General features: G+C 47.2%; 1 protein-coding gene across 2 annotated transcripts in view; it reads left to right on the forward strand.

Moving 5' to 3' along the window:
• Positions 1-10,106: 10,106 nt before the first annotated feature.
• The window catches only part of MALL (mal, T cell differentiation protein like), a 28,685-nt gene continuing 13,477 nt past the window's right edge, over positions 10,107-25,314 (forward strand). Inside the window, exons 1-2 of one of the 2 annotated variants that reach the window (XM_072767165.1) lie at positions 10,107-10,280; positions 11,114-11,319. In XM_072767165.1, the coding sequence (XP_072623266.1) occupies positions 11,212-11,319 (108 nt within the window). In that variant the 5' untranslated portion in view covers positions 10,107-10,280; positions 11,114-11,211. Of the gene's footprint in view, positions 10,281-10,364; positions 10,458-11,113; positions 11,320-25,314 lie in introns of those variants that run through there. The other variant, XM_025994341.2, reaches the window with a different exon arrangement.

Below are 25,314 nucleotides of genomic sequence, written 5' to 3' on the forward strand. Positions count from 1 at the left end.
AAGATGTGGTATATATACAATGGAATATTTTTCAGCCATTGAAAAAATGAAATCTTGCCATTTGCAACAACATGGGTGGTACTAGAGAGTATCATGCTGAGGGAAATTGAGAAAGACAAATAATATGTGATCCCACTCATGTGTGGAATTTAAGAAGGCAAATGAGCAAAGGGAAAAAGACAAACCAAGAAACAGACTCTAGACTAAAGAAGAAAGTAATGGTTCCCAGGGAGAAAATAAGGTTAAGGTTAGGGATAGGGGAAATAGGGAATGGAAATTAAAGAGTGCACTTATCATGATGAAAAAAATAAAATGATTAAGAAAAAGAAAGTGAAAATACAATGCACAGAATGGGAGAAAATAATTGCAAACTATGTCTATTAAGAGCCTAGTATCTACAATGGAATATTACTCAGCCATTAGAAATGACAAATACCCGCCATTTGCTTCAACATGGATGGAACTGAGGGTATTATGCTGAGAGAAATAAGTCAATCAGAGAAGGACAAACATTATATGGTCTCATTCATTTGGGGAATATAAAAAATAGTGAAAGGGAATAAAGGGAAAAGGAGAAAAAATAAGTGGGAAATATCAGAAAGGGAAACAGAACATGAAAGACTCCTAACTCTGGGAAATGAACTAGGGGTGGTGGAAGGGGAGGTGGGTGGGGGTGGGGGTGGGGGTGACTGGGTGACGGGCACTGAGGTGGACACTGACGGGATGAGCACTGGGTGTTATTCTATATGTTGGCAAATTTAACACCAATAAAAAATTTATTTAAAAAAATAGCCTAGTATCTAGCATATATAAATGATCATTGCTAATAAAATTTGTGTTGTGAAAGGAAGGAGAAATCGGAGAAAATTGTCCTATTAATCATTTGATTCAATCTAGTATTTGAATGTACTTTATCTTAATTAGATATAAAAGTAGGATCTAGTTTTGCTTTTTCAAGTCCATATGTGTTCAGGGGGCGCCTGGGTGGCTCAGTTGGTTGAGCATCTGATTCTTGGTTTGGGCTTCGGTCCTGATCTCATGGGTTGTGGGATCAAGCCCCATGTCAGGCTCCATGCTTAACAGGGAATCTGCTTGAAGATTCTCTCCCTCAGCCCTTCCCCTGCTCTTACATGCCACACACTCGCTCTCTTCCTCTCTCTCTCTCAAATTAAATAAATCTCAAGTCCATATAAATGCTCTTTTAAAATAAACAAAAACCTTTCAGGCTTTGAGGAATGAGTTAACCCACCCCTATATCAAAGAACAAATGTTTTGTTGCATTTCAAATAAACTTGTGAGTGCTGGCGAATTGTCCCAAGCTTTCACTGTTAGTAGTAGTACAGCTCCCATTTATGAAGTGCCTACTGTGTGTATTCTTAACTAGGTTAATCCCCACAACTACTATGGGAAATAGATACTGGTTTGTTCCTGTATTGCTACTAAAGAAACAGGCCAAGCAGGATAAGCACTTTGTCCAAAGTCAAAGCCTGTAAGTAGCACAGCTAATATGGGAAGTAAAGCTACCACATAAAATGTTCTGCAACGTAAGATATTCCTCTCATCAGGACAAACGTTGAGGACTTGCATGTGCAAATAAAACATGAAAGGACCGTTTGAAGAAACACATGATCAATTAGAGTTTAATCTAAATAGCCAGAGAACCAATTGAGGTACTTTTTCTGGCCACATGCTGCCTTAGAAGAGGCATTTACTTTTAGAGATCCATCATATCATGAAACTCCTCAGCTTCATCTGAGCTTGCACCAAGCCCTTAATCTAAAGGCTACCTGGGCCTTCATCTCACAAAGTAACATGGTGTGACAGGGCTCCCAGCCTCAAATCTGACAAGGGAACTTGGCCTTGAAAAAGACATCTGCTGTATCTCCAAGAGCTGTTTTCTGGAGAATCTCTGTCTCCCCTCTGTGCCATGTGGGCAGCAGACACCATTCTTATGGCCATCATAAGATGAGGCAGCGGCCCCATCTCTTTCACAGGTGCTGCCTCCCCTTTCTCAGGGGCCATGGCCCTCCTTAGCTCCTGCTCCAAGGGAAAGGGGTTCCTGCCTTTCCAAATGGAGGTGGTGAGAGTGTAACCAGGACTTTTCCCCGTTCTGTCATAAGCTGCCTCATCTTAGGTCCCTGTAGTCTTGTCAGAAGATACCATGAAACCATGTCACTTGCCATTGTGAAGGTCATGTTTTGGTAGAATTTTTTTTTTTAAGATCTTATTTATTTGAGGAGAGAGAGTAAGCACAAAAACGAGGGAGAGCACAAGCAGGGAGAGAGGCAGAGGAAGAAGGGGAAGTAGGCTCCCCACTGGGCAGGGAGCCCAATGTGGGACTCTCAATCCCAGGCCATGATCCCAGGGCCTGACACTAGGACAGTGAAGGCAGACACTTAACCGGCTGAGTCACCCAGGCACACCTCTGTGGAATCTTTAATTCCCTATCCTACCTTTTTATTTATTTAATCACTTAGCTTAGTATTAAACCAGAGGTTGGGCATTTTGAATGAAAGAAAATATTGCTGGCGAATTCTTTTCAGCCAATGTGCACATGAAGAGAGCAAGCCTTCTTTAGAATGTGTTTTCAGACTGTCTTCTGTGGTCATTTGAAATGTGTCATGATTAACAAGTGGGAGCAACTTCATCGTCTCTGACACATGAGGAAAATATGGGAACATGAGAGAAAACAGTTTCAGAAATGATCAGGCCAAAAAGTGAGGCACTGAGGCACTTAGTCTAAGTGTAGGCAACAGTTCCTCAGGGGTGAGCATGTCTCTGCCATTGAGAGACTCCACATTGTCTCTTCAGTCAATGGAATCTTTTTAAAAAAAACAAAACAAAACAAAAAAACACTGAAACCTCCCTGGCTTTTTAAATGTCACTTTCTAGCTTCCAAAACAGGAAGAGGTTGTCAGGCAGCCAAAAACATCCTGGAAATGAGTCCTAGGGTCTGTTTCAGGGAGCGTGACTTGGCAACACTGAATTAATTGTGAGAGCCTTGGTGGGGGAGCAGCAACAGGGGGATTAGCAGACCTTTGCCCAGTGACCCATATGTGCTGTGAGGCCACGGGGACTCCCCATATCAGAACCACTGTGGTTCAGGGGCAGGGCAAGGAGGGGCTTTAAAACTGGAAACTACATGGCCCTCTCTTCCCCAACATCCCAGCCTCTTATGAATGTTTGAGGGTCATATCCATCAGATCTGCTGGAGGTGAAAAATGTGATTCCCTTGTCTGCATGTGTGGGCTGGATGGTGAGGGGACAGAGCCTGGAACAGAGTGGGTATGATCTCAGTCTTGAGTGGTTTTTACGGTGTGAGGTTTGAAGCCAGAACAACTCACAAGGATCCATTTGAAATACACCACACACAAACAGAGCAGGTTTAACTTGCCAACCCAGTAGCATCTGGGAAACCCATCAGTAAAGGGAACTGGAAGTGTCCTCTACCAGCTGAGGGCTTTGTCAGTTTGCAGCATTATAGGATATCCTTTGCCGTGAACTGGCCCCGTTTCCTCTTGAGAGAAGCATTCCAAGTTGGGAGGTTCTCTGGGGTGTGGAGGTGATCAGAGCTAGCTGTCACCTAGCTGCTTTCTGTCTGTTTCCTCAAAGCAGAGAATCAGAGCCCGCACCTTACTCACTTAAAGCACTGTGCATTGGAGGTTTACAATTGTCCGTTCCTTTATTCATTCAGCAGGTACTCACTGAGCACCTACTATGCTCCAGGCACAGCATTCAGCTTCGAGGATGCGGCGGGGAGCAGCCCTGACCCGATCCCTGTCCTACCTCACGATGCATGAGATAGACAGTAATCACATGCAGGAACCACAAAGGAAGCGCACAGACCTGTAGCAGAGCCTATCATTGTGTCTTTTTGTTGTTGCTGTTCAACCTGCATTCTGACACTCCTGGAGCCTGGAGTGTTAATAGAACTGCCACAGGCCCAAGTATGTGGTCAGTGTAGCTATTTTTCCTGATCTTCATATTTTCTGCCCCGATTCCACTGTCTGACCCTTGGGGAGCAACTGGATTTTGATCAGTGTTTGGACGTATACCTCACTATCTATCTGAACCCTCACAATTTGCTCTGAAATTGAGGAACACGAGACACCTGGGTGGCTCAGTGGTTAAGTGTCTGGCTTCCTTTGGGGAACCTGCTTCTCCCTCTGCCTATCTCTGCCTCTCTCTCCATGTGTCTCTCATGAACAAATAAATTTTTAAAAACCTCACCCCAAAAAAAAGAAACTCAGGAACACATGGGTTTGACAACCTAGTTACTTCTCCACATCCCAACTTGCTGTCTGAACTCCTGATATTTCAACGTAGTAGTCACATAGATTTGAGTAGGGAAGGTGGGTGGAGCCTAAGTGAGTGACAAGTGAAGGGCTGTGCCGGCTCAGGGAAACGGAGGCCTAGGGCTTTATGACTCCCCAATGACACATTAGGTGAGGGCACGCAGCTCTGTGGGCAGCAATATAAAGTGAAAATCATTAATGGAATACAGCTCAAATTCAGGACTTTGATAGTGTGTCTATTGCTTAGTCTATTTCTCATGCTATGGATGGAGATAGCCTGGACCTTAACCTGCTCACTTGTGTCTGACTTCGCCGGCAAAAGATTAACTTCGCAGAACTTTGTCCTTTCCAAGAGGCCATATTGGGGGATAGCAGAAAAAGGCTCCCAGCTTCCTGAGCTCTCTTCCAGGTAGGTATCTCTGGATGACCCAGACATTATTCCATTGAGTCTTTCCTGGAAGCCACCCCTTTGACCCTGGCTTGTTCTGTGCCACCCAGATCTCACAGATACGGGGAACCAGACTCTATTCTGCCTCAGAGACGGCAGGAACCACAACCTCCTCCCCAGTATGGGCCTACCCGTGTGTGCTTCTATCTCCCTGATTTGAAAGTCAACATGACCTTTATTTGTAGAGATAGTAGCTGCAGTCCAGCTGTGTCTGAATCAAGAGGCTAGAGCTAGTGGGATATGCATATCCCTGCAACATAAAGGGGGAGAGCTGTGCTCTTTTTCTGCAGTGGAAAGTTGTTAAGCCAGCTGGTAATTTTGTTGCCCAGCATCCATATACTTCTCTCCTGGTAACTTTATTCCTATTCCGCTTCTAGAGGAGCCCTCTTTACACATGCACGCATGTACACACACACATGCACACACCCTTTTATTCCAGCTCCAAGGATGGGCTATGATAGGCCCAAGCAGATCAGCTGGCTCACAGTGAGGGGACTGGGAATGGACCAACAAAGAACAAATTAATCCCAGGACATTTACTCACCAGAGCACTTTCATCCCCTGCCTGGTGTAGTGGGACAGATGAGACTTGAAGCTACTGTGTGCTCCAGGAACATTGCAACCAGGAAAAGAGAGCCTAGAGCTGTGTGTACGTGGGGGTAGCACTAGTGGGGTTAAGAATGAGGCCAACTTCAGTGACAGCAACAAGTGCAACTGACATGCAGAAGGGATCTAGACCCATGATTGCATTGAGTCATTGGACCCAGCCTCACCTGAAGGCAGCATTCCCTCTGAACTTCTCACTTGCCTAAAGTAATATATTCCTGCCATTGTTCAAGTCATAACGGGTTCTCCTAACCCTTGCAATGGGAAGAGTCCCAGTGCCTACAAGCCTAGAGGCCAGCTTTCTCCTGGCCTGTTTCTTATTTGTCAGGCAACCAAGATACATCTTTACTGAAAAATACGTGAAGCCGCTTATTGGTGAGCAGAGAGGTTGAGGAAGAGGAGTCAAGATAAGCAGTTGTCTCCAAAGTCATTATGACAAAAAGTGTAGATTTAGTCATTGGAAAACATTTAGTGAGGACTGACTGTGTTCTGAGTGGTGTTCAATAGGAACAGAACTACCACTAAACCAACAGGTAGAGGCGGGGAGAGTGGGGAGGCAAGCAATATGAATCAATAAACAAAAAAAATACTAGATGAGGATAAGTGCAATTCAGAGAATCAGAACAGGCTGATATAGTTCTGGTTCTGAGCAAATAGAGACTAGTGATAAATCACCCATTTTCTTTCCTCTGGTATCTCCAGACCTGGCTCAGAGACACAGTGCAACCAAAACTGTGCCCAGGATACAGATGAAAAAACATCTGCAAAAGGAGCCCCCTATTTCTGGTCTAAGGAAAGGGAAGGAGAGCCCCTCCAGGTCAGAGAGAGTAGAAAAACCCTGTTTACATCAGTCTTTCCTGCCCCAGCCTCCAGCTATCTATTGGCGGTAATGGTGAAAGGCAGTGGCAGCTGGACAGGTAACAGAACTCTGAGAGAGGGGAACCTTTCTCTCTGACCACAGAAACTGGGATCCTAAGAGCATTGAGGAGAATCTCTAATGCTTTCCCCAACCCCCGTCTTGGTCTGTGTGTCTGGGTCTCAATCCCTCTGTCTCTCAGGGTGTGTGTGTGTGTGTATGTGTGTGTGTGTGTGTGTGTGTGTGTTTTGGCACAGCAGAGGAGGGAAACTAAAACCCTGGCTTTTCAGCCAGAAGACCAAAGTGAGAGGGGGAGAGAGCAGGATCTCCTGGGAATTGGAAAGTGTTGGGGAATTCATGGAGAGGAGAGAGCTAGAGAAAGTGATTCATTATAGTGTGTGAATGTCTGAGCTCACCCTACACAGCATACCGCTAGGGGTTTAGAACTGCACCAGGGCCCCAGACCGGTCCCAAGTCCCTGACAAGCACACACACACGGAGCAGATTGGAGTCGCACAGCAAAACCTTAAAAATTGAACTGACATTGGTCAGTGGTTACAGCCCAGAGATAGCAGCAACTTGCAGCTGGAACCTAACCAGGCATTTGCCTGATAAGCCAAAAAAAAAAAAATCAACATTTTTGTAGGGTTTAAACAAGACCCAGAAACTCATGACAATATGCAAAATGTCCAGATATAATCCAAAATTACATGACATTTGAAGACCCAGGAAAATCTCCACATCTCTCAAGGAAAAAGACAAAAGGACAATCAAGAGACAATTCTGAGATGACACAAGAGTTAAAATTAAGGCATTAAAGCAGCTTTGACAATTATGCTCCAAGAAATACAGGCAAATCTTGAACAGAAAGATAGTCTCATCAGAGAAATAGACAATACAAAAAATCTGAATTCAAGTTTCGGGAATAAAGAATATAATAATCACACTGCAAACATTGCAAAAAAACTCAATTTTTTTCCTCTTAAGTTCTTTGAAATATGTATGGTAGTTGAAAGCAAAGGTCATAACATTGTCTGGTGGGATTTGAGTTTATGCTTATACAATCCCCACAACAACTATGATTGGAAAACAATAGAGTGAAGGGAACTACATGGTTTGCTTCTCCTTCTGCTCCTCCCACTCATGCTCTCTCTCTTCTTGCAAATAAATAAAATCTTTTTTTTAAAGGTGTATACATATCTATCTAGTGACTGTAGATGCTGGATTCATAGATGCTTAAAAAGATATGTTCTAGAATGTTTATAGTATTGTTCTTAATTATAACCCGGATTGAAAGAATTCAAATGTCCAGAAACAATAGATTGATAAAGTGTAGCATATTCATACAGTGGAACACCATGCAGCAGTGAGTGAACTACAGCAACACACAGTGTCATGGATGAGTTTCACAGACCTCATGTTGAGTAAAAGAAACCAGACACAAAGGAATCTATTCAAAAACAGGCAAAACCAGCCTAGGGACATCATGAGAGCAGATAATAGGGAGGAGAACAGGAGAAATGCCTGGGAGTCTGGCAACATTCTATGACCGGGGTGGAAGTTTCATGGTCTGTATGTTTTGTGCACTTTTTCTGGAAGTATATTATGCATCAATAAAAACAATTTTGGAACTACTTTTAAAAACCAGAATGGAAATATTAACAGGGGAGGTGCTGTTGTTATGGAAAGGAAAGAGGTCCAGAAGAGAAGTGATTTCAGGATTAGAATTAGATAAAAAAATAAAAAATAAAAGAATTAGATAAGCAAATACTTATTAAGCATCTGCCATATGCCAGAACTTTCCTAAATGCTTTTGTATGCATTATCCCATTTAACCCACCACCATAAACAAAGGAGAGCATGAACACAATGATAATAGAAATCAGCAGTATTGAGTATTGTTGCATGATTTTTAAGAATAACTCCCAATTCTCCATCCAGGAGTTGGAAACCAGCAGGCCCTTTGCAGAAGAGTCTGAAAGGTCCCTCTTCTGGGCCTGGCATTCCCCACGGCCTCACACCAGACACCTGACCTCCTCTTCAAGTGCATTTATATCCAAAGCCCCAGAAATGCCTTGAGTGGACTTTGTAATTTTTTGTTTACTTAAAGAATATTTTCTTGCACAAAATTTAAATCTGTTGTATAGGACAGAAAGCATGGCAAAGGCATCCGTTCATTTTTCTTTGAGATTCTCTGTGAAAAGTAAAGACATTTCCTAATACATTCTCAGATAGTACAACTTTTTTTTAATAAAACCTTTTATATAGAATGTTTAACAGTTGTATTAGTAAGAAGTGTCTTGGGACATAAGGTAAAAGAATGAAAACCGATCCAAAAAGAAAAAAGGAAAAAAAAACAAAAACGGCAGGGAGAGGAAGACACTGCCAAAGAGTAATCTTCAAGAGCTTCCTCACATCGTCCACGGCAAGACAGATGCTGTGGGGGCATCTAGCTGGTAACGTGATCTGATTATCTGAAGCCTTCGATTAAGATATAACCAGACCTGATGCATCAGGGATACTGGCTCCTTCTGAAACACATTTCAGCAGGACTGCTGTGGAGTGTTTTGTGGCACCTCCTCCAGGAATACAATACAAAACTCAGATCATTTCAGGAATGTGTTTTTTTTTTTTTTTTTCTATTTCTTCTCCATTGAAGCTGTTCTTATAGTTCTAAACTTCTGTTCCTTCTGGGATTTCACTACCTGTGGTGCATTATGAATCCTATAGCTTTCTTATTAATGTCTACATAGAGTGTGCTATACTTTGTCACATATAATACATCACTTGGTTAAATGTAAAATGTTTAAATATGCCAAAGTTTTTGTTTTTGTTTTGTTACATCTTCATTTCTTGTTTGTTTTCTTTTCTCTGTCTTTCTTTCTTTCTTTTTTTTTTTTTTTGAAAGATTTTATTTTTTATTCATGAGAGACACAGAGAGAGAGGCAGAGACATAGGCAGAGGGAGAAGCAAGTTCCTTGCAGGGAGCCTGATGTGGGTCTCCATCCTGGAACTCCGGGATCACACCCTGAGCCAAAGGCAGAGGCTCAACCACTGAGCCACCCAGGTGTCCCTGTTTGTTTTCTTTTTTAAAGAGAGGGGAGAAGCAGCAGAGATAAGGAGAGAGAGAATCCCAAGCAGGCTCTACTCTCAGCGCAGAGCCTGAATCGAAGCTTCATCTCATGACCCTGAGATCATGACCTGAGCGGAAATCAAGAGTACATCACTCAACTGATTGAGCCACCCAGGAGCCCCCATCTTCATTTCTTAATTACACTAATTACCTCAGGAGGTGGAAGTGGCTCAGGCCCTGTTAACCTCTAAGGGGTTCCAGGTCCTATTATTACCTGTAGATGAGCAGTGAGCCTAAGGACCGTGTTTTCCTTCTTGCTTTCCCTAAGCTGCTCCCATGATGCCATGTTGTCAGTGGTCAAGTCAAAGTATCCTACAGGCCATAAGAGTGCCACAGGGCTCATTTACAACCTTCAGGAGAGGTGCAAGAGGTGAGATTCCTGAGGCAATGCCTGCTTAGCTTGAGTTCTCTTGCAAACGAGGTGGGGCCAGGTGGCAGGTAGAATTAGGGCCTTGCTTTCTCCCTTGGTCTCCACAGGCCTGGGAGAAGGGAGTAATCAGGATGGCTTGAGGTTTACTCAGGATGCTTTGCATCTCCTTGCAATGCTTTGCTTTGGGCTTCATTTGTCCCAACCACCCCCCTCCACTGGCTATCCGCAGACCAGGCAAAGGCCCAGCTGGCTGTTCCCCTGAGCTGTGCCCAGGAGAGCAGGCCCTGGAATGCACTACCCTAGCTAATGAACAGACACTGCAAACAGACACACTCTTGTGGAGGACGCTAATCACCCCAGCGCACAAATCTAACCTTCCTACATCCCCTCCTCACCAGGGATCAACTCCCTGACTGGCCTGCCAGGGGCTGAGGTTGAGGCCACGGAGGGCAAGGAGAAAGGACCCCGACGCCAAGCATCCCGAGCAGACCCTGAGGTTCCAGGCCTTTCTGCAGATGGTCAACTCTAAGACGGAGAAGAAAAAGACTCAAGTCTCCAGGACCTGGTTGAGAGTGAGAGGAGTTGCTTGGCCACTGGGTTACAGCCCCCCTGATCCACTGGCGAGTGGGCGGGAGGCAGGAAGGAACAGCCTGGCCCCAAGCCCGCCTCCTGGCCACACTGGGGGCCGTGGCAAGGAAGGAGGAAGGCTCATACTTGGGGCAGCACCCAGCCAGCTGAACCCTTCTCAGGTGCCTGCCGGGGCGGACTTGTAGAGAGGGAGAACCCCTCCATCTGCTGTGTGAAGAGAGAAGAGAGGAGGGTGGTGAAGCGGATGCAGGGAGAGAAGGAAATGGCAGTTTCCTGGGGACAGGAGCCAGAAGTGAGGACAGCTAGTTGGGGATGGAAAGTGGCCCCCATGAGTGGAGAAGGGGGGACCCAGGCAGCAGGGGCAGACAGACATAAGACCCAGCATCGTCAGTGACCAGCTCTGTGGCCTTAACCTACCAGATCCTCAGTCTCCCCGCTTGGGAACGAGATGATAGAGCCCTGAGCACGGCTGTGGGGAGCCCCAGACTTGCCTGCAGATTGCTTAGCTCATAGTAGGTCCTCAGTAAACAGTGCTGGTCATAGCAAGTGGCCTCCGCCTACACTCCGGCCACAAGGTTGAGGGGTGGTGGCTGTAGCGAGCACCCCTTGGAGTACTATGCTCCGGATTCAAAATCTCTGAGGAGGAGAAGTCTGGGAAGAGACTCCCGCCCTCCTTGCCTCGGTGCCCCCAGCGAGCCCAGGCCCATCTGATGCAAATCCGAATCCGCATTCGCATTTCACCAAGGAGTCTTTTGGCCCGAGGGAGTGGAAGGACCTGCTCGGCTGGAACGGTTTTTTTTTTTTTTTTCCCTCCCAGGCGACGTCCGATGGGTGTGTCGGGCAGGAGGTGATATTTGACGGAACCGGCGCGGTCGAGCTGCAGCGGAGCCAAGGGCAACAGGCAGCGGGCGAGAGATGGCCTCCCCGGACCTGCCGCCCCCCACCAGCCATGCCCCGCCCGAAGTGCCCCTGGGGGTCATGCTGTTCCTCACCATCCCCTACGCCTTCTTCTTGCCCGAGCTGGTGAGTGCTGCCGCGTGGGCTGCCTGCAGAAGGGGAGGGCCCCGGAGAAGCGCACTCCCTGGGGACAAGGGCTCCCTGGGGACAGGGGCACAGCCGAGCTGCTCTGGGCCCGGCTCCCCCACTGCTCAGACTCAGCCCCACGGTCCCTAATCCCTCCCTGTGCTCCTCCCAATTCCAGCAGTATGGTGGGTTTCCCAAACAAACCCAGGGTGACAGCCAGGCCACCTGGTGATCGGAGGGTCAGTGAGGGATGGGGGGATGCTGCTAAAATATGCCAGGTCCTGGGGAAGATGCTAGAAATCGACTTTGATATGGTTTCTTTTCTCCAACCACTTGCTTATTTCTGCTTTTCTCAAGTTCAAAACAGGACAGTGGTGGGGGGCGGCTCTGTCTTTCCTTCTGAGAGGAGGTCTTCCAAGATTTTCTTAGCTGTCTGTCACACTCGCTGACTTTGAACTTTGACTTGTAGACTCTGTGCAAGAGGTAGGTTGTGACAACATCTGCCATAAAACAGTTGTGTGAGCCACCCTGGTTGTGCACTGGAACCTGTCACCGCATAGTCTGAGATGCCCTGCAGCTGATTTGTGGCCGAAATCCCTGCCAGGGGCAGGGGGCGGGTGGCTCGCACAGGTTGCAGTCTGCAGAGCTCTGCACACAGTGTCCATCTGAGCCAGCTGTCACTATCTTCTTTCTACTCAGGGGACACTGAAGTCTGGTGAGCAATTCAGGGCAAAGGAGTTAGCTTTGTTTTGGAACACCCCCTGAAGTATCTAGCTTGTGGGTTACACTCTTACCAGCCCTGAATTTGGCAGTGCTGACCCCGGGCCTGGGAGGGGAAGGTGGAAAGTGGTCCCAGTTTTCAGGTGGACCTGACTAGCCCTCTCTCATCATCTGCTGGAAGGCTGGGCCTGATCCAGCGACCCTGTGGCAAAGTGGTTAAAGTGTGCCCATTGATGGCACCAAGAAAGGGAAGCCAGGTGGGGTGGACCCAACATTCGGGGGGCTCCAGCTGAAACCCCACCCAAGAGCCAAACCTGCCACCCCAGGGGAAGCATAAGCCAGGCGGATGACAGCTTAGTGCTCTTGCAAGTGCTCTGTGCCTGGCCCTGGGTGTGTCCCTCCCCTCAGAACAACCACATGAACTGCCAGGATTGTGGTCCACTCCACTACTTTGTACGGAGTGCATGCTTTATGCCAATTGTGCAAAGCCCCCGCTACAGGCCCTGCCTTCCCAGGTTCCCCGCCCGCTGGAGAGAGACTCCCAAGGACTTCTCCATAGTCAGACTCTGCTTGAGGTGGTTGGTGACTGCCCTGGGCTGTGGCATCAGCAAGGAGAGACCTGACCTTGTCAAGTCAGGGAGGGATTCAGACCTACCACTGAGGCAGCAGTTTTGGTGCTGGACCTCAATGGATAGGGTGGCTCTCCAGACTGGCGGCCAGTGCCAGCCTGGAAAGGAAAGGCACTGGAATCCAGGAGAGCCCAGCAGGCAGCAGGCTGAAGGGAAGGGGCTTACAGAACTAGGAAACCCCCCAGGAGGGATGTCCTCGTGATAGGGGCCACCTCATGCACCCACTGCCTGAGGCTGGGCTCCTGTATGCTTCTGCCTGTCTCTGGAGCATTAAGTACCTCAAGGGGTAGGGTATGTCATTGGCTCGATTGTATTCACTTATTTTTCTTTTGAAGTACTTGTAGATCTATAACAAAGCCATGTGAATAGTACAGAGAGTTCCCTTATACTCTACTCAGCTTCCCTTAAAGTCTGCAGCTTACCTCATACAGCTATCAAAATCAGGAAATTAGCATCGATATTTTCATTGGTCAACGGTTCTAATAAACCTCACTCAAATTGTGCTGATGTGTCCACTCACGTCATTTTTCCGGTCCAGGTTCCAGTCAAGGATTCTGCATTGCCTTTGGTTGTCTTATCTCCTTTGTCTCCTTCAGTCTGTGTCTTAACATTTTTGAAGAAAATGTGGTTTTGTAGATGTCCTTTCATTTGGCCTTGTCTGATGTTTCCTTATTTACAACCTTAGTTTTTTTTTAAAGGTTTCTTTAAAAAAAGAAATTTCTTTAATTTGTTTTTATTGAAGTTCGATTTGCCAACATATAGTATATATTTGTTTTGAGAGAGAGAGAACATGAGTGGGAGGGGCAGCAGGAGAAAGAGAGAGAGAATCTAAAGCAGACTCCAAGCTGAGTGGGGAGCCTGACATGGGGCTCGATCTCACGACTCCGAGATCAAGACAGGAGCTGAAATCAAGAGTTGGGCACTTAACCAACTGCACCACCCAGGTGCCCCTACAAGTTTAGTTTTAATTCACAAGTGATCCTTATTCATTGTGGGATACTTAGAAAATACGGAAATAAATATAACACATTTATATGCATATATTCATATATATCTATGTATATGTATATGTATATGTATATGTATGTATCTAATGGGGATATTCTGTACGTGTATTTTGTACTGGCTTTTCCTTAAAAGCATGTTCCTAGCACAGACTATAGAATCAAGTGTGCCTGCCTCATATCTAGGACCAGGGACCAGGGATGGGAGGTGAACCAGAGAGGAGAGAGAATATCAAGTTGGTTGGTTGATTCTGATCCCATTGAGCAGAAGATATGCTGGGCTGGAGAAGAGGGTGAGAATCAGCCCAAGAGACACCCCTCTGCCCCCGACCACCTGGGCATGCTGCACCATGCTGCACCTGGGCACTGAGCACCAGGAGGGCTGACTACAGAGCACCAGGCCTTGGGGGCCCAGCAGACTCTCAGTCTGGGGACCTGAGGCATCATAGACATCTGTATGTTTGTCTAAGGACATGAGTCCAGAGAGTGGATGAAACCAGGAGCTCAGGGCAGCAGAAAGGGGCAGTTAGCAAGTGGAATCCATACCTGGATTCAGATACAGTCGGTGACGGGGTGGCCCAGGGTGGACATGGGTGGTGTCTGCAGGCACACTTGCCTCCAGCCGCTATTTACGAAGCACCCACTGTGAGGTCTGGAGAGCAGGGCCCATGCCAAGGGCCTTTCCATGGGAGTGAGGGACAAAACTATAAGAAGAGCAGCACTCCAATGAGGCCCTGAGCTCTTAACTCTGGCTCCCCCGAGGCCCCCCTGCCACCCCTGCTGCTAGCAGCAAGCAGTCTCAGGCTCTTTTGCTGTAACAACAGTGACAAACTAGGGTGACGAGAGGATCAGCATATTCGCCCCCCACCCCAGCTCTGCCCCCGGAGCCTGCTCATACAGGCTCTACCTAAGTTGCTTTATTTCAGACTCTTTAACATTAAAATGCACATTTTAAACATTTATTTTATGGTAATTAGAGTTTCATAGGCAGTTACAAATATAGTTCAGAGAGGTCTCTCACAGCCTTCCCCCAGCTTCCCCAGGTAGTTGCATATTTTGTATTGCTAGTCCCATAAAAACCAAGTAACTGATATTGGTAAAGTATGTCCATACTTCTGTGTCATCTTCTCGTGTAGATTCATGTCACCCCCAGAGTCAGAAAACTGCCACCGCGAATGTCTTCCTCCTGCTTCCTTTTTACAGTCACCCGACCCCGCCTGGTCTTCCTTCTTCCCCTCTAGAACTCCTGGAACCCACCAATTACATCTCTATAATTTTGTTACTTATATTTTGTTAACTTTTCAAGAAAGTTATACAAATAAGAGCGCTGAGGTGGCTCAGTCACTTAAGTATCCAACTCTTGATTTTGGCTCAGGGTCATGATCTTAGGGTAGGGAGATCCAGCACTATGTTGGGCTCCATTCTCAATTCAGAGTCTGCTGGAAATTCTCTCCTTCACCCTCCAGCCCTCCCCCCACTCATGCTCACGAGCTCTCTCTCTCTAAAATAAATAAATCTTTTTTTAAAAAGTTATGTGAATAAATGGAGTCATAGAGTATGTGGCCTTTTGAGATTGGCCTCCTCCACATTGCATAACGCCCTGAAGGTCCACCCCAGTTGTGTATGCATCAATAGTTCCTTCCTTTGATTGCTGCATAGTAGTCCATGGCATGGATGTACCATGGTCTATTTAACCATTGATCCATTGAGACATATTTTAGTCATGTGCAGTTTTCAGCTATTCTACATAAAGCTCAATGAACGTTCACGTACAGGCTTTAGTGCTGGTGTTCTTTTCACTCTTCGGGGAAAATGCCCGAGTGTGATTGTTGGGTTGTATAATAAGTGTGTGCTCACTTTTTATCAAGAAACTGACAAACTGTTTTCCACAGTGCTTGTACATTCCTACCAGCAACTGAGGAGACTTTCTGAAATTTTAACATTAAAATTCGTGTTTTGTTAGCCTTACTGTTGAGTTCAGATTTCTCACTTGAAAATGATACTGATTTCAAAATGTAATCCCTGAGTGTGAAACAGTGCATTTTAAGGTGAGAACAGACATGGTGTATTCCCTCTGCCTTTCATTCTTAGAGTGTGAGAGCCCGCTGGTGCCAGAGCTTGGTGGGGCTGGGGGCCAGGTGACTGGCTCAGCTCTTCAGAGCACACACTGTGCAGGTGGCTGGGGAGGTGGGGAGAGTGATTGCCGTGGGTGGTAGGGGGAGATCATTGCCTGTGTGGTGTGAGTTGACTCATCAACTTTTTTACAAGATGATGGGGATGCCGAGAGCCAACCCAGGTGACTGTGATCTGGGGAGTGCTCTATGAAGCAGAGTCCAAGAAGTCTTTTGACTTTAATCTCTTCACTAGTTAACTTTATTGATTCAATGTTTAATTAAAAAGAAACAGCTAAGATTTCTAGTCAGCCAGGTAAAAGGTAAAATAATTCAGGCACTCTGGTGTTAAATGTTTCAGCCTCTTACCTCGCTTGCATGGTGGTCAGAGGGAAATACTCTGATGCCCCTAGAAGCTCATTCCAGAATCTTAGCTGGGGAAGCTCACCTTTATATCCTCAGTTTCACCTATTTTCAGCCTGCTTCTTCTTCTACTCTATTTGTATGTAAAAGCCTGTCTGAGGGGCGCCTGGGTGGCTCAGTCAGTTAAGTATCTGACTCTTGATTTCAGTTCAGCTCATGATGTCAGGGTCCCGGGATCAAGTCGCTGCTTAGCAGAGAGTCTGCTTGGAATTTTCGCCCTCTGTCCCTTCCCACCCTCTAAAAAAACAGCCTAGCTTGTCCCTACCTTCACCCCCCACCTCACCACCATGTGGGCCCCTCCCACTCTCCTCCTGCAAGATGAGGGAGTTAATGATCTCCATGCCTGGGGGGCCACTGATACCCACTCTAATGCCCCAGAATGCCCCCCCCCAAAGGGAGAACAAGGGACAGGGAAGGAAGATTGAAGTGTGGGGCCGCAGAAGAGCAATGGAAGAGGCATTGTGGGAAGTCATCCATGTTAACTTCCCTATGTTGCCTGGACCCACTTTGGCCTCCCTGCACCAGTCCCATCTTTATTCTTAGGGACACCCAGTGTGGTTCAGGAAAATAGAATCGGTCGGTACAGGGTCAAGAGCCTGGCTGTGCTACTAAATCTCTGTGAGAGCTTGGGCAGATTACTTAACCACTCTGAGCCTCAACAGTGGAGAGAGCAACAGTAAAGATCTCATAAGACAGCTCTGGGGGCTCAGTAAGGATATTCACAGGATACAACAGTGCATCACAACTGTTCTAGAAATGTGAGCCCGTGTATTTTATTGTTGGTCATCTGGACTCTTATTAGAAAGTGTGGGTCTCCTGTGAGCAACTTCCAACTGTGAACCAACAGATATTCACTGAGATGCTGCTACAGCTCAAGCCATATGCTCTGCTCTCAGGGGGTACAAGAATGAGAAAGTTTTAATAAGGAGGGTAAGGTAAGTCAGGAGCCCTGTCTTGAAGGAATGGCGCATGAACACATGGAGAACACCCCACGATAGGAAAGAGTGAAAAGCCGGAGTGCACAGCCCCAATTGCCAAAGACTCCGGGGGCTAGATACTTGTCAGGCTAAGCTCACTCAAGGCGGGGTCTTGGCATTCTTCAAGGGTTTGGACTGAGGGATTAGATGTGTGCTTGTTCAGACGAGCACTTCCTATGACCAGGAGGTTAACAAGTATATAAAATCCTGCTGTAAGGAGAGAGGAGATGGCCACCCTTTAATCCCATGTGTTCACTCAACACATACTTCTTGAGCACCCACTCTGTGCCAAGCATGGGGATATAAAGACGAAGAAGGCAGACACCACCCCTGCCTTCTGGAGCGTGACGCCTGATGGGGCAGAGGGAGACCAGCCTAGGAGATGGGTGAATGGAGCTGTGCTGTGCTGTCAGGGTGTGGGAGGAAACAAATAATCAGATAATAAAAACATTCTTATCCATCCAAAGTCTAAAGAGAATTGTGGCTTGCAGGGTTCCAGCCCATATCACAGTGTGGACCATAGAAGGGTGAGCTAAAGCTGAGAGACCCTTGGAACTAACTGGCACACTCGCCCTCTGCCCAAGTCTGGACTTCTGGTCCTATCCTTCCCTGACCATCTGACCAAACCATGCACAGCTTTCTCTGAACCAGTGGCCTCTCTCAATTCCAACAAGACAGGCACCAAGCTGCTGCTGGAAGGTCAGCCCACCGGGAGGATTTCATGTAACTAGCAGGTACTCTGAAGGAAATAACCCAGGTCCTCCCCAGGTAGCAGGGAGGAGCCTGGCAGCATTCTGACCTGCTGGAATGTGGGGAGCCCCAGATAAGAAGTCTCACCAATAAGTGCCTCACCTGCTGCCAGCGCCCTTCCAGGAGTTTTTGCCTAGAGAACTTTCCCCTGGGGCAAGGCAGATCCATGGGAGGCAGGAGAAGTTTCTGGAGTGTTGTCCAGATTGGTAAGTGGCAGGAAGCAGGCAGCCCACATAGGGAGGGGTGGGGGAGCCCCACCTGAGTTCCCTGGCCTTTACCCCTCTCTTCTCTCCCAGCCCTCCCCTCCTTGAGTCCTCCCATCCCTGCTAGCCAGCCCTGCCCCATGTTATCACTTAATCAGATCTTTCCCACCTCAGCCAGAATAGATGTCTGTGCGCCTGATCCTGTTGCAATAGAGCCAGCCCGTACCCAGGTTCCACAGCTTCTTGAGGCATAGGTCCCCCCTCCCGCCTTGAGCTATACCTAGAACGTCCCAGATGGGTCAGAGAGTGGGGCCAGACATCATAGGCTTGGGACCCCAGAATCTTCTGACCTATGTCAAAGTAGCCTGCCTTGGCTCTTCCCTTGGAGGGATTCTCTGAGCTTTGCTTTTCTGCTCACAGCCCAGCCCCACCTCCATGTGCATCTGCACCCTGTCTCTGCCCAAGTGATGCTGGATGGGTGTGGGAGGGGTGGTGTGACTATTTGAACATTGTCCTCTCTGACAGCACATTTTTGGTTTTAGGATTTTATTTATTCATGAGACACAGAGAGAGAGGCAGAGACACAGGCAGAGGGAGAAGAAGACTCCCTGAAGGGAGCCTGATGTAGGACTTGATCCCGGGATCATGCCCTGAGCTGAAGGCAGATGCTCAACTGCTGAGCCACCCAGGCGTCCCTGACAGCACATTTTTGTATAGGTTTTCCTATGTGCTGGCAGAGAAGGTCTTGGGGTGGGAAAGCTTCCCAGGGAATCCTCTCTGCTCTCTGGGGGAAGGTGCTGCTGATCTGGAGAATTTCTAGAGTCTATGAGGTAATGGAGCAGGAAGGGGGTGGGGATGAAACAAATGGGTATTTGTCCCTATTCTGTCCTGACTTCTGGTGGAAATGCCAGTCCGTGGTTGGGCCACAGTGTGCAGGCCCAAAGGTGTCAGCTCGTGCCACCTGCATGGGAATCAGGCCCAGGCATACGAGACTGAGCAGCTGGGGAGTGGAAGGTCCAGCCACCTGCCTCCTGCCTCCTTTCCAAGTCAGCAGTGTATACAGAACACCTGCTTTGTGCCAGGCTCTGTGCCCTACACTGGGGACATGAAAACCATAGAGCAGAGTCCTGCATCTGGGAGCTCGGGGCCTGGGGAGGAGGCAGTGGAGAGACAAAACTATGAAGGAGGTCACCGAGTGGTACACTGGGGACTTGGCAGTCAAGAATGGCTTCCTGGAGGAGGTGACTCTGGTCTGGGTCCTGCCCTTGGTCACAAAATGTCTGTGGATTCTTGAGAGAAAGAGGAGGTGGGGAACCTCCCCTGAGCCTGGCTCCTAGGCTCACCTGGGGATTTTCTGGGAACGTGTGAAGCGACATGATGTTAAAATCCACAGTGAAAGCCAAAGAGAAAGAGACCAGGGTAGGAGGGAGCCTGTCCACCAGGCCACTGTGGGGACAGGAGAGTGGGATGCATTTGTCTGCTTTTACATCTTTTCTCTCCTTTCTAATTTATCTCAGGGGCACAAGTTTAAAAAAAAAAAAAAGTAAAAAAATAATAATAAAATAAAAAAATAAGTAGAAAAATTTCTGCCTTAAAAAGTCTGGTTTTTATTTGTTTGGTTTTTTTCAGTAAGAGACAAGAGGGAAAGCTCTTTAGACTTTGGATGGATAAGACTGTTTTTATTATCCTCTTTTCTATAAACCTGCACTGCTCAGTCAGTAAAAAAAAGCTGGGTCAGTGGGGGTGCCAGGTCTGAACGGGTGGGCGCGGTCCTGGGGGAGGAAGCCAGGAGGGGCGAGGAAGGCAAGGGAGGCCCCGCTGACTCACCACCCCTCCCGGGCTGTGGCATCCTGCCCCTCCCCAGCACACACCCCAAGGTAGGCACAGATTTTCCCTGGCCTGCGGCCAGCCGGGTCCCAAGAGCACTTATGGACACCAAGGGCTCCTTATAGGACTCGTTCTGCCGGGCGCGGCGGTGGAGGGAGCCCCGGCCAGGCCAGCACTATTGTTCCTGGAGCGGATAAGACACGGGCCCTCACCTCACCGGAGGCCAGGGGGCCTGGGCCACCATTTCCTGCTAACCTTAAAGCCACAGAGAAAACTCTCACCCTGAATCAGGATGTGGTGACTCAGTGTTTGGAAGTGTCCTAGGTTAAATTACGGAGCGCAGGACTTCCATACAATGCTGGTTGTGTGCGAGGACGGGCTTCCAGGCCAGGCCTGGCACGCTCCCGTGGGTAACTTTGGGTAAAGCACTTGGCCTCTCAGAACCGGTTTCCTCCCCTGTAAGAAGGAGGTAAGTAAGGATTCCTGTTCAGAAGCTTCACAGGCTGCCAGGCGCCAGACTCAGGCATGGGAGCTGCCCTGTGGGCTGGAGTCAGCACCCATGTGGGTCTCCGAGGTGGCCACAGGTGGGGCACCTGGCTCCCTGAGCGCCCTAGAGAAGGCCAGCACCGCCCAGCATGGGCCCTGGCTCGTCCACACTGAGTTCCACTCACTGCAAGTATGGGATGCTCCAGGAGCTCCCCACCTGTCCCATCTGCAGCATTTCTGTGCCCTTCCTCACCCAGGCTCACGCTGCCCGCTGCCCACGCAGGCCCCAGTGTGGCCCCCAGATCCCACAGGCATGTTGTGGTCTACCACTGGGAGTGTTTCTGCCCCAAGGGACAGCTCTGTGGAGGAAGGGACAGGGACAGGGGTGCACACCAGCACAGGAAGAGGCCCCTGGCTGGAGGAAGGCAGGCATTCTAGAGCAAAGGTCTCCACACACCAACTGTGACCCACAGAAAAGAGAAACTTTCATGGCAACCTGGTACACGTGTGTGTGTGTGTGTGTGTGTGTGAAAGAGAGAGAGAGAGATATGAAACAACAGATTCAGGACACTGTTTCTGTTTCCCATGGGCAATGTACTCCTGTTTGCTAATCTAGTCTACTTAATCTTTTAATACTGTTGGTGACAAACTAAATAGATTTCACCACCCACGAATGAATCTCAACCCACACTGGGAAGCCCCAGGGCTAGGGGCACTGACGGAGGCTCAGGGAGACTGGCCCAGAGTGGAGAGGGCGAGGCAGGCTGTGGCCTGAGTGTGGTCTGAGGGGCACTGGAAACTGGCAGGGTATTCTAAGAGGGAATGAGGTCCCAAGTCCCAGGCACCCCAGGTGGTCCTCAGCAGTGCTGTGACAAGGGCTGTCGTGGGCTCAGACTGGCTTGAAAGGAAAGAAAGAAGACTATGGCCACATGCTGGGAAGTCCGCAGCCCATCAACTGTACCTCTGTGTTGATTCTTTGGCAGCATTGCTGTGTCCCCGGGGCCTTGGCTTTTTCTCTCCATCTCTCTCCTCTTCCATTTCATAGCTCCAGGACTAATACCAGGCACAGCAATGGCCAGAGCAAGAACAGGGACTGTCTCATCTGGGTCTCCTTAGGCATAAGGGACCCCTTCCTAGCGGTCCCCTAAAAGCTTCCCCCTGAAAGGGCTGGACACGGTCACACAACTGTCCCAGCCAGGGCATGCAACAAGCCTACTGAATGTCGGAAAGTCACCAACTACATCCCCTTCCTGCCGATACCTCCTACCAATAAGCCCTTTTGGGGAATTTAAGGAAACAATTTGAATGGAGACAACCATCTCTGCAGCATTATTTATTGGGGCATTATCTATGACAGGGAAAGCTGGAGAGAGCCAACAAACTTGCACAGGGGCCTAATGGGGTAAATGACATTTACTGACTTGATGGAATGTAATTGTGGCTTTGAAAGTACAGTCAATCCTTGGAGTGCCTGGGTGGCTCAGTTGGTTAAGCATCTGACTCTTGGTTTCAGGTCGTGATCTTGGGGTTCTGGAATCAAGCCCTGTGTTGGGCTCCCTGCTCAGTGAGAAGGCTGCTTCTCCCTCTCCTTCTCCCTCTGTTCCTAACTCTGCTTGTTCTCTCTCTTCTTCTCTCAAATAAATAAATAAAATCTTTTTAAAAAATGAAAGAAGGTAAAAAATCAATCTTTGGAGCACCTGGGTAGCTTAGTTGGCTAAGTGCCAACTCTTGACTTCAGCTCAGGTTATGATCTTGAGCTGCTGGGATCAAACCCCTGGTCAGGCTCTGCACTCAGCAGGAAGTCTGCTTGAGATTCTCTCTCCCTCTCCTTCTGCCCTCCTATTTGTGCTATCTGTCTAAAAAAATTAAAAAGTACAGTCAATCCTCATTACTCACAGATTCTCTATTTGCAAATTTACCTATTCACTAAAATTTATTTGCAACCTGCAAATCAATACAGCGCTTTCATGGGCATTCATTAGCATGTGCAGAACAGCAAAAAGTTTGAGCTGTCGACGTGCATGTTCCCACCTGAAGCTAAACAAGATGATAATCTCCCTTCTTGTTTCAGCTCTCACACTGTAAACAAGTGTCCTTTTCAAAGTCTGTTTGGTGCCATGTCTTGCATATTTTTGTGCTTTTTGTTGCTGATTTTGCTGTTTAAAATCACCCCTAAATTAGTGCTAAAGTACCGTCTAGTGTTTAAGCGCAAGAAGTCCGTGATTTGCTTTTCATAGACAATACCTGTTCAATAAGTTTATAGTGCTATTGGCCAGGAGTTAAGCATTACTGGATCAACAGTATATATTGCATAAGATGTCTTTAAACAGAAATGCATCTAAAATAAAGGTATGTGTTGATCAGTTGATGAAAATATGGTGACCAGAGGTTTGCAGGAACCTAACTCCTATTTCCCCTGGGAGCAATGGTTCAGTGTTCACTGATTCAGTGTTCAGGACAACTTCATAGAACTATCTTGAGTAACAAGAATCAATTTTATTGTGAAGTTGTGTAGCAAAATATAAAATATAAAAAGTAAGAATACAAAATGTATGTGCATCATGATCTACAATTTTATGGAAAATATATATCCATAAGTACCAAGCTTGGGAGGGAAGGTAACATAACAAAAAAATTCCTTTACTATTATGATTATTTTGATAATTAACTTAGAATCTTCGAGTTGAAAAACAGTAACAGCTCTACTTCCTGCTGTGCGATTTTAGTTTGAGTTATTAAAATCACTATGGAGTTGAGGCGTTTTAAATTAACAACATCAAACTCTCAAAGGACACCTGCTCCAGTCACAGTGGCACAAATATGGAATGTATCTGTTTGAAGGAGGATTTTGCACCAGAATTATGGGGTCCAAAGCACAGTCCTAGGATGGGTTTTGTCTTATTTTTCCCTCTTAAAAGATAAGCATCAAACAGATAGTTGTACATTCATGTTCATGGTAGCACTATTCATAATAGCCAAAAAGTGTAAGCAGCAGCCCAAGTGTCCATCAAGGGATGAATGGATAAGCAAAATATATACAGTATATTTACATAATGGAATATTATTCAGTTTTTAAAAAGAAAGGAAAGTCTGACACAGGTCACAACATAGATGAACCTTGGATATTATGTTCGGTGAAATGAGCCAGCCTCAAAAAAGACAAATCTTATATGGTTCCACTCACATAATGTACTTAGAATAATCAAATTCATAGAGACAAAATATTGGGACAGTGGGGCACCTAAGAGGCTGTCAGTTAAGCATCTGACTCTTGATATCAGCTCAGGTCTTGATCTCAGGGTTGTAAGATCAAGCTCTGCTTTGGGGTCCACACTGGGTATGGAGCCTACTTTTAAAAATATAAATAAATAAATAATAAATAAATAAATAAACAAACAAACAAACAGACAGGGACTAGGGGAAGGGGAGACATGGCGAATTAGTGTGCAATGGGTACAGAGTTTTCAGTTTTGCAAGATGAAAACTGAACGGTGGTGATGGCTGCAATGCTTAATGCCACTGAGCTGTACACTTAAAAATGATTAAGGTGGTAAATTTTGTTCTGTGTGTTTTATACAATTTTCTAAAACATGAGGGACGCCTGGGTGGCTCAGCAGTTGAGCATCTGCCTTCAGCTCAGGGCATGATCCTGGAGTCCTGGGATCGAGTCCCACATCGGGACTGGATGGAACCTGCTTCTCCCTCTGTCTGTGTCTCTGCCTGTCTCTCTCTGTGTGTGTGTGTGTGTGTCTCATGAATGAATGGATAAAATCTTTTTAAAAATTAATTAATTAATTAGTTAATTAATTAATTAAAATAAAAGAGAGGTATACGATGACTTAGAGACCCTGGACTTAACCTCATAGGCCCAAGGGTGTCTGAATGTGAAGAACTATGGAGTACTTCATCTTCAGGGAGTCTTCAGGGAGACTTGATTCCCGCCAGAACATCGCTTGGCATCGCTGACCTCCTGGGTCTCACTGTCTTGATTTGGGCCTCTCCCTTCCAGCCTGAAGTTTCTGAGGCTTTGTGTAGAGCCTGCATTCCCCCAAGTTCCAGGAAAGGGAAGGCAACACTTCATAAAAATGAAGACAGGTGGGAAGGAGAAGGCGGCAGTGCTGGTGGTGAGCCCCACCATGCTGAGATACTACCCAGCTATGCAGAAAAACCTGCCACCGGGGTATCGCCCTAGTGCTCCTCCCTTGCTCTCAGCCCCTGACTGCCCCTCCCTAGCCCACACCTTCTTGCCACAGCCCAGAGACTGAGCCATGTGGATCTGAGACTGAGCATCCATTTGACTCTCTAACCTTTCATATGGGGTTATCCCTAGGGCAGTGCCTTTCTTCAGAACCTCTAAGTGCATGACACTCACCTGCCCTACACACCTGAGGCCTCAGCTCCCAGCTGCGCTATCCAGGTGAACAGACTCATGTTCCCAAGAGAACAGGTGATTTTCCTGTCTCTCCCACTCAAAATCTTGACCTTTGAAGTCTGCCTCCATCATCCAGGATAGCATGTTCTTTCTTTCTTTGTAAATGTAAATAATGGTTTTTTTTCTAACTGGTTTAAACATTCAGAACCCTGTCAAGCAGTTCTCCTATGAATCCGTGGCATGATTGGTTTATTGGGTCTCATTCCAGAAATTTTCTGTGCATCTGTAAACAAATGCACATACTCATGCACATACATTTTTTCCTTTTTCTACATAAATCACAGTGCAGGGGCGGCCCCGGTGGCTTAGCAGTTTAGTACTGCCTTCAGCCCAGGGCCTGATCCTGGAGACCATGGATCGAGTCCCACATCGGGCTCCCTGCGTGGAGCCTGCTTCTCCCACTGCCTGTGTCTCTGCCTCTGTGTGTGTGTGT

This window comes from Vulpes vulpes, chromosome 8 (genome assembly GCF_048418805.1).
Source record: "Vulpes vulpes isolate BD-2025 chromosome 8, VulVul3, whole genome shotgun sequence".
In the NCBI taxonomy this organism is placed as follows: domain Eukaryota; kingdom Metazoa; phylum Chordata; class Mammalia; order Carnivora; family Canidae; genus Vulpes; species Vulpes vulpes.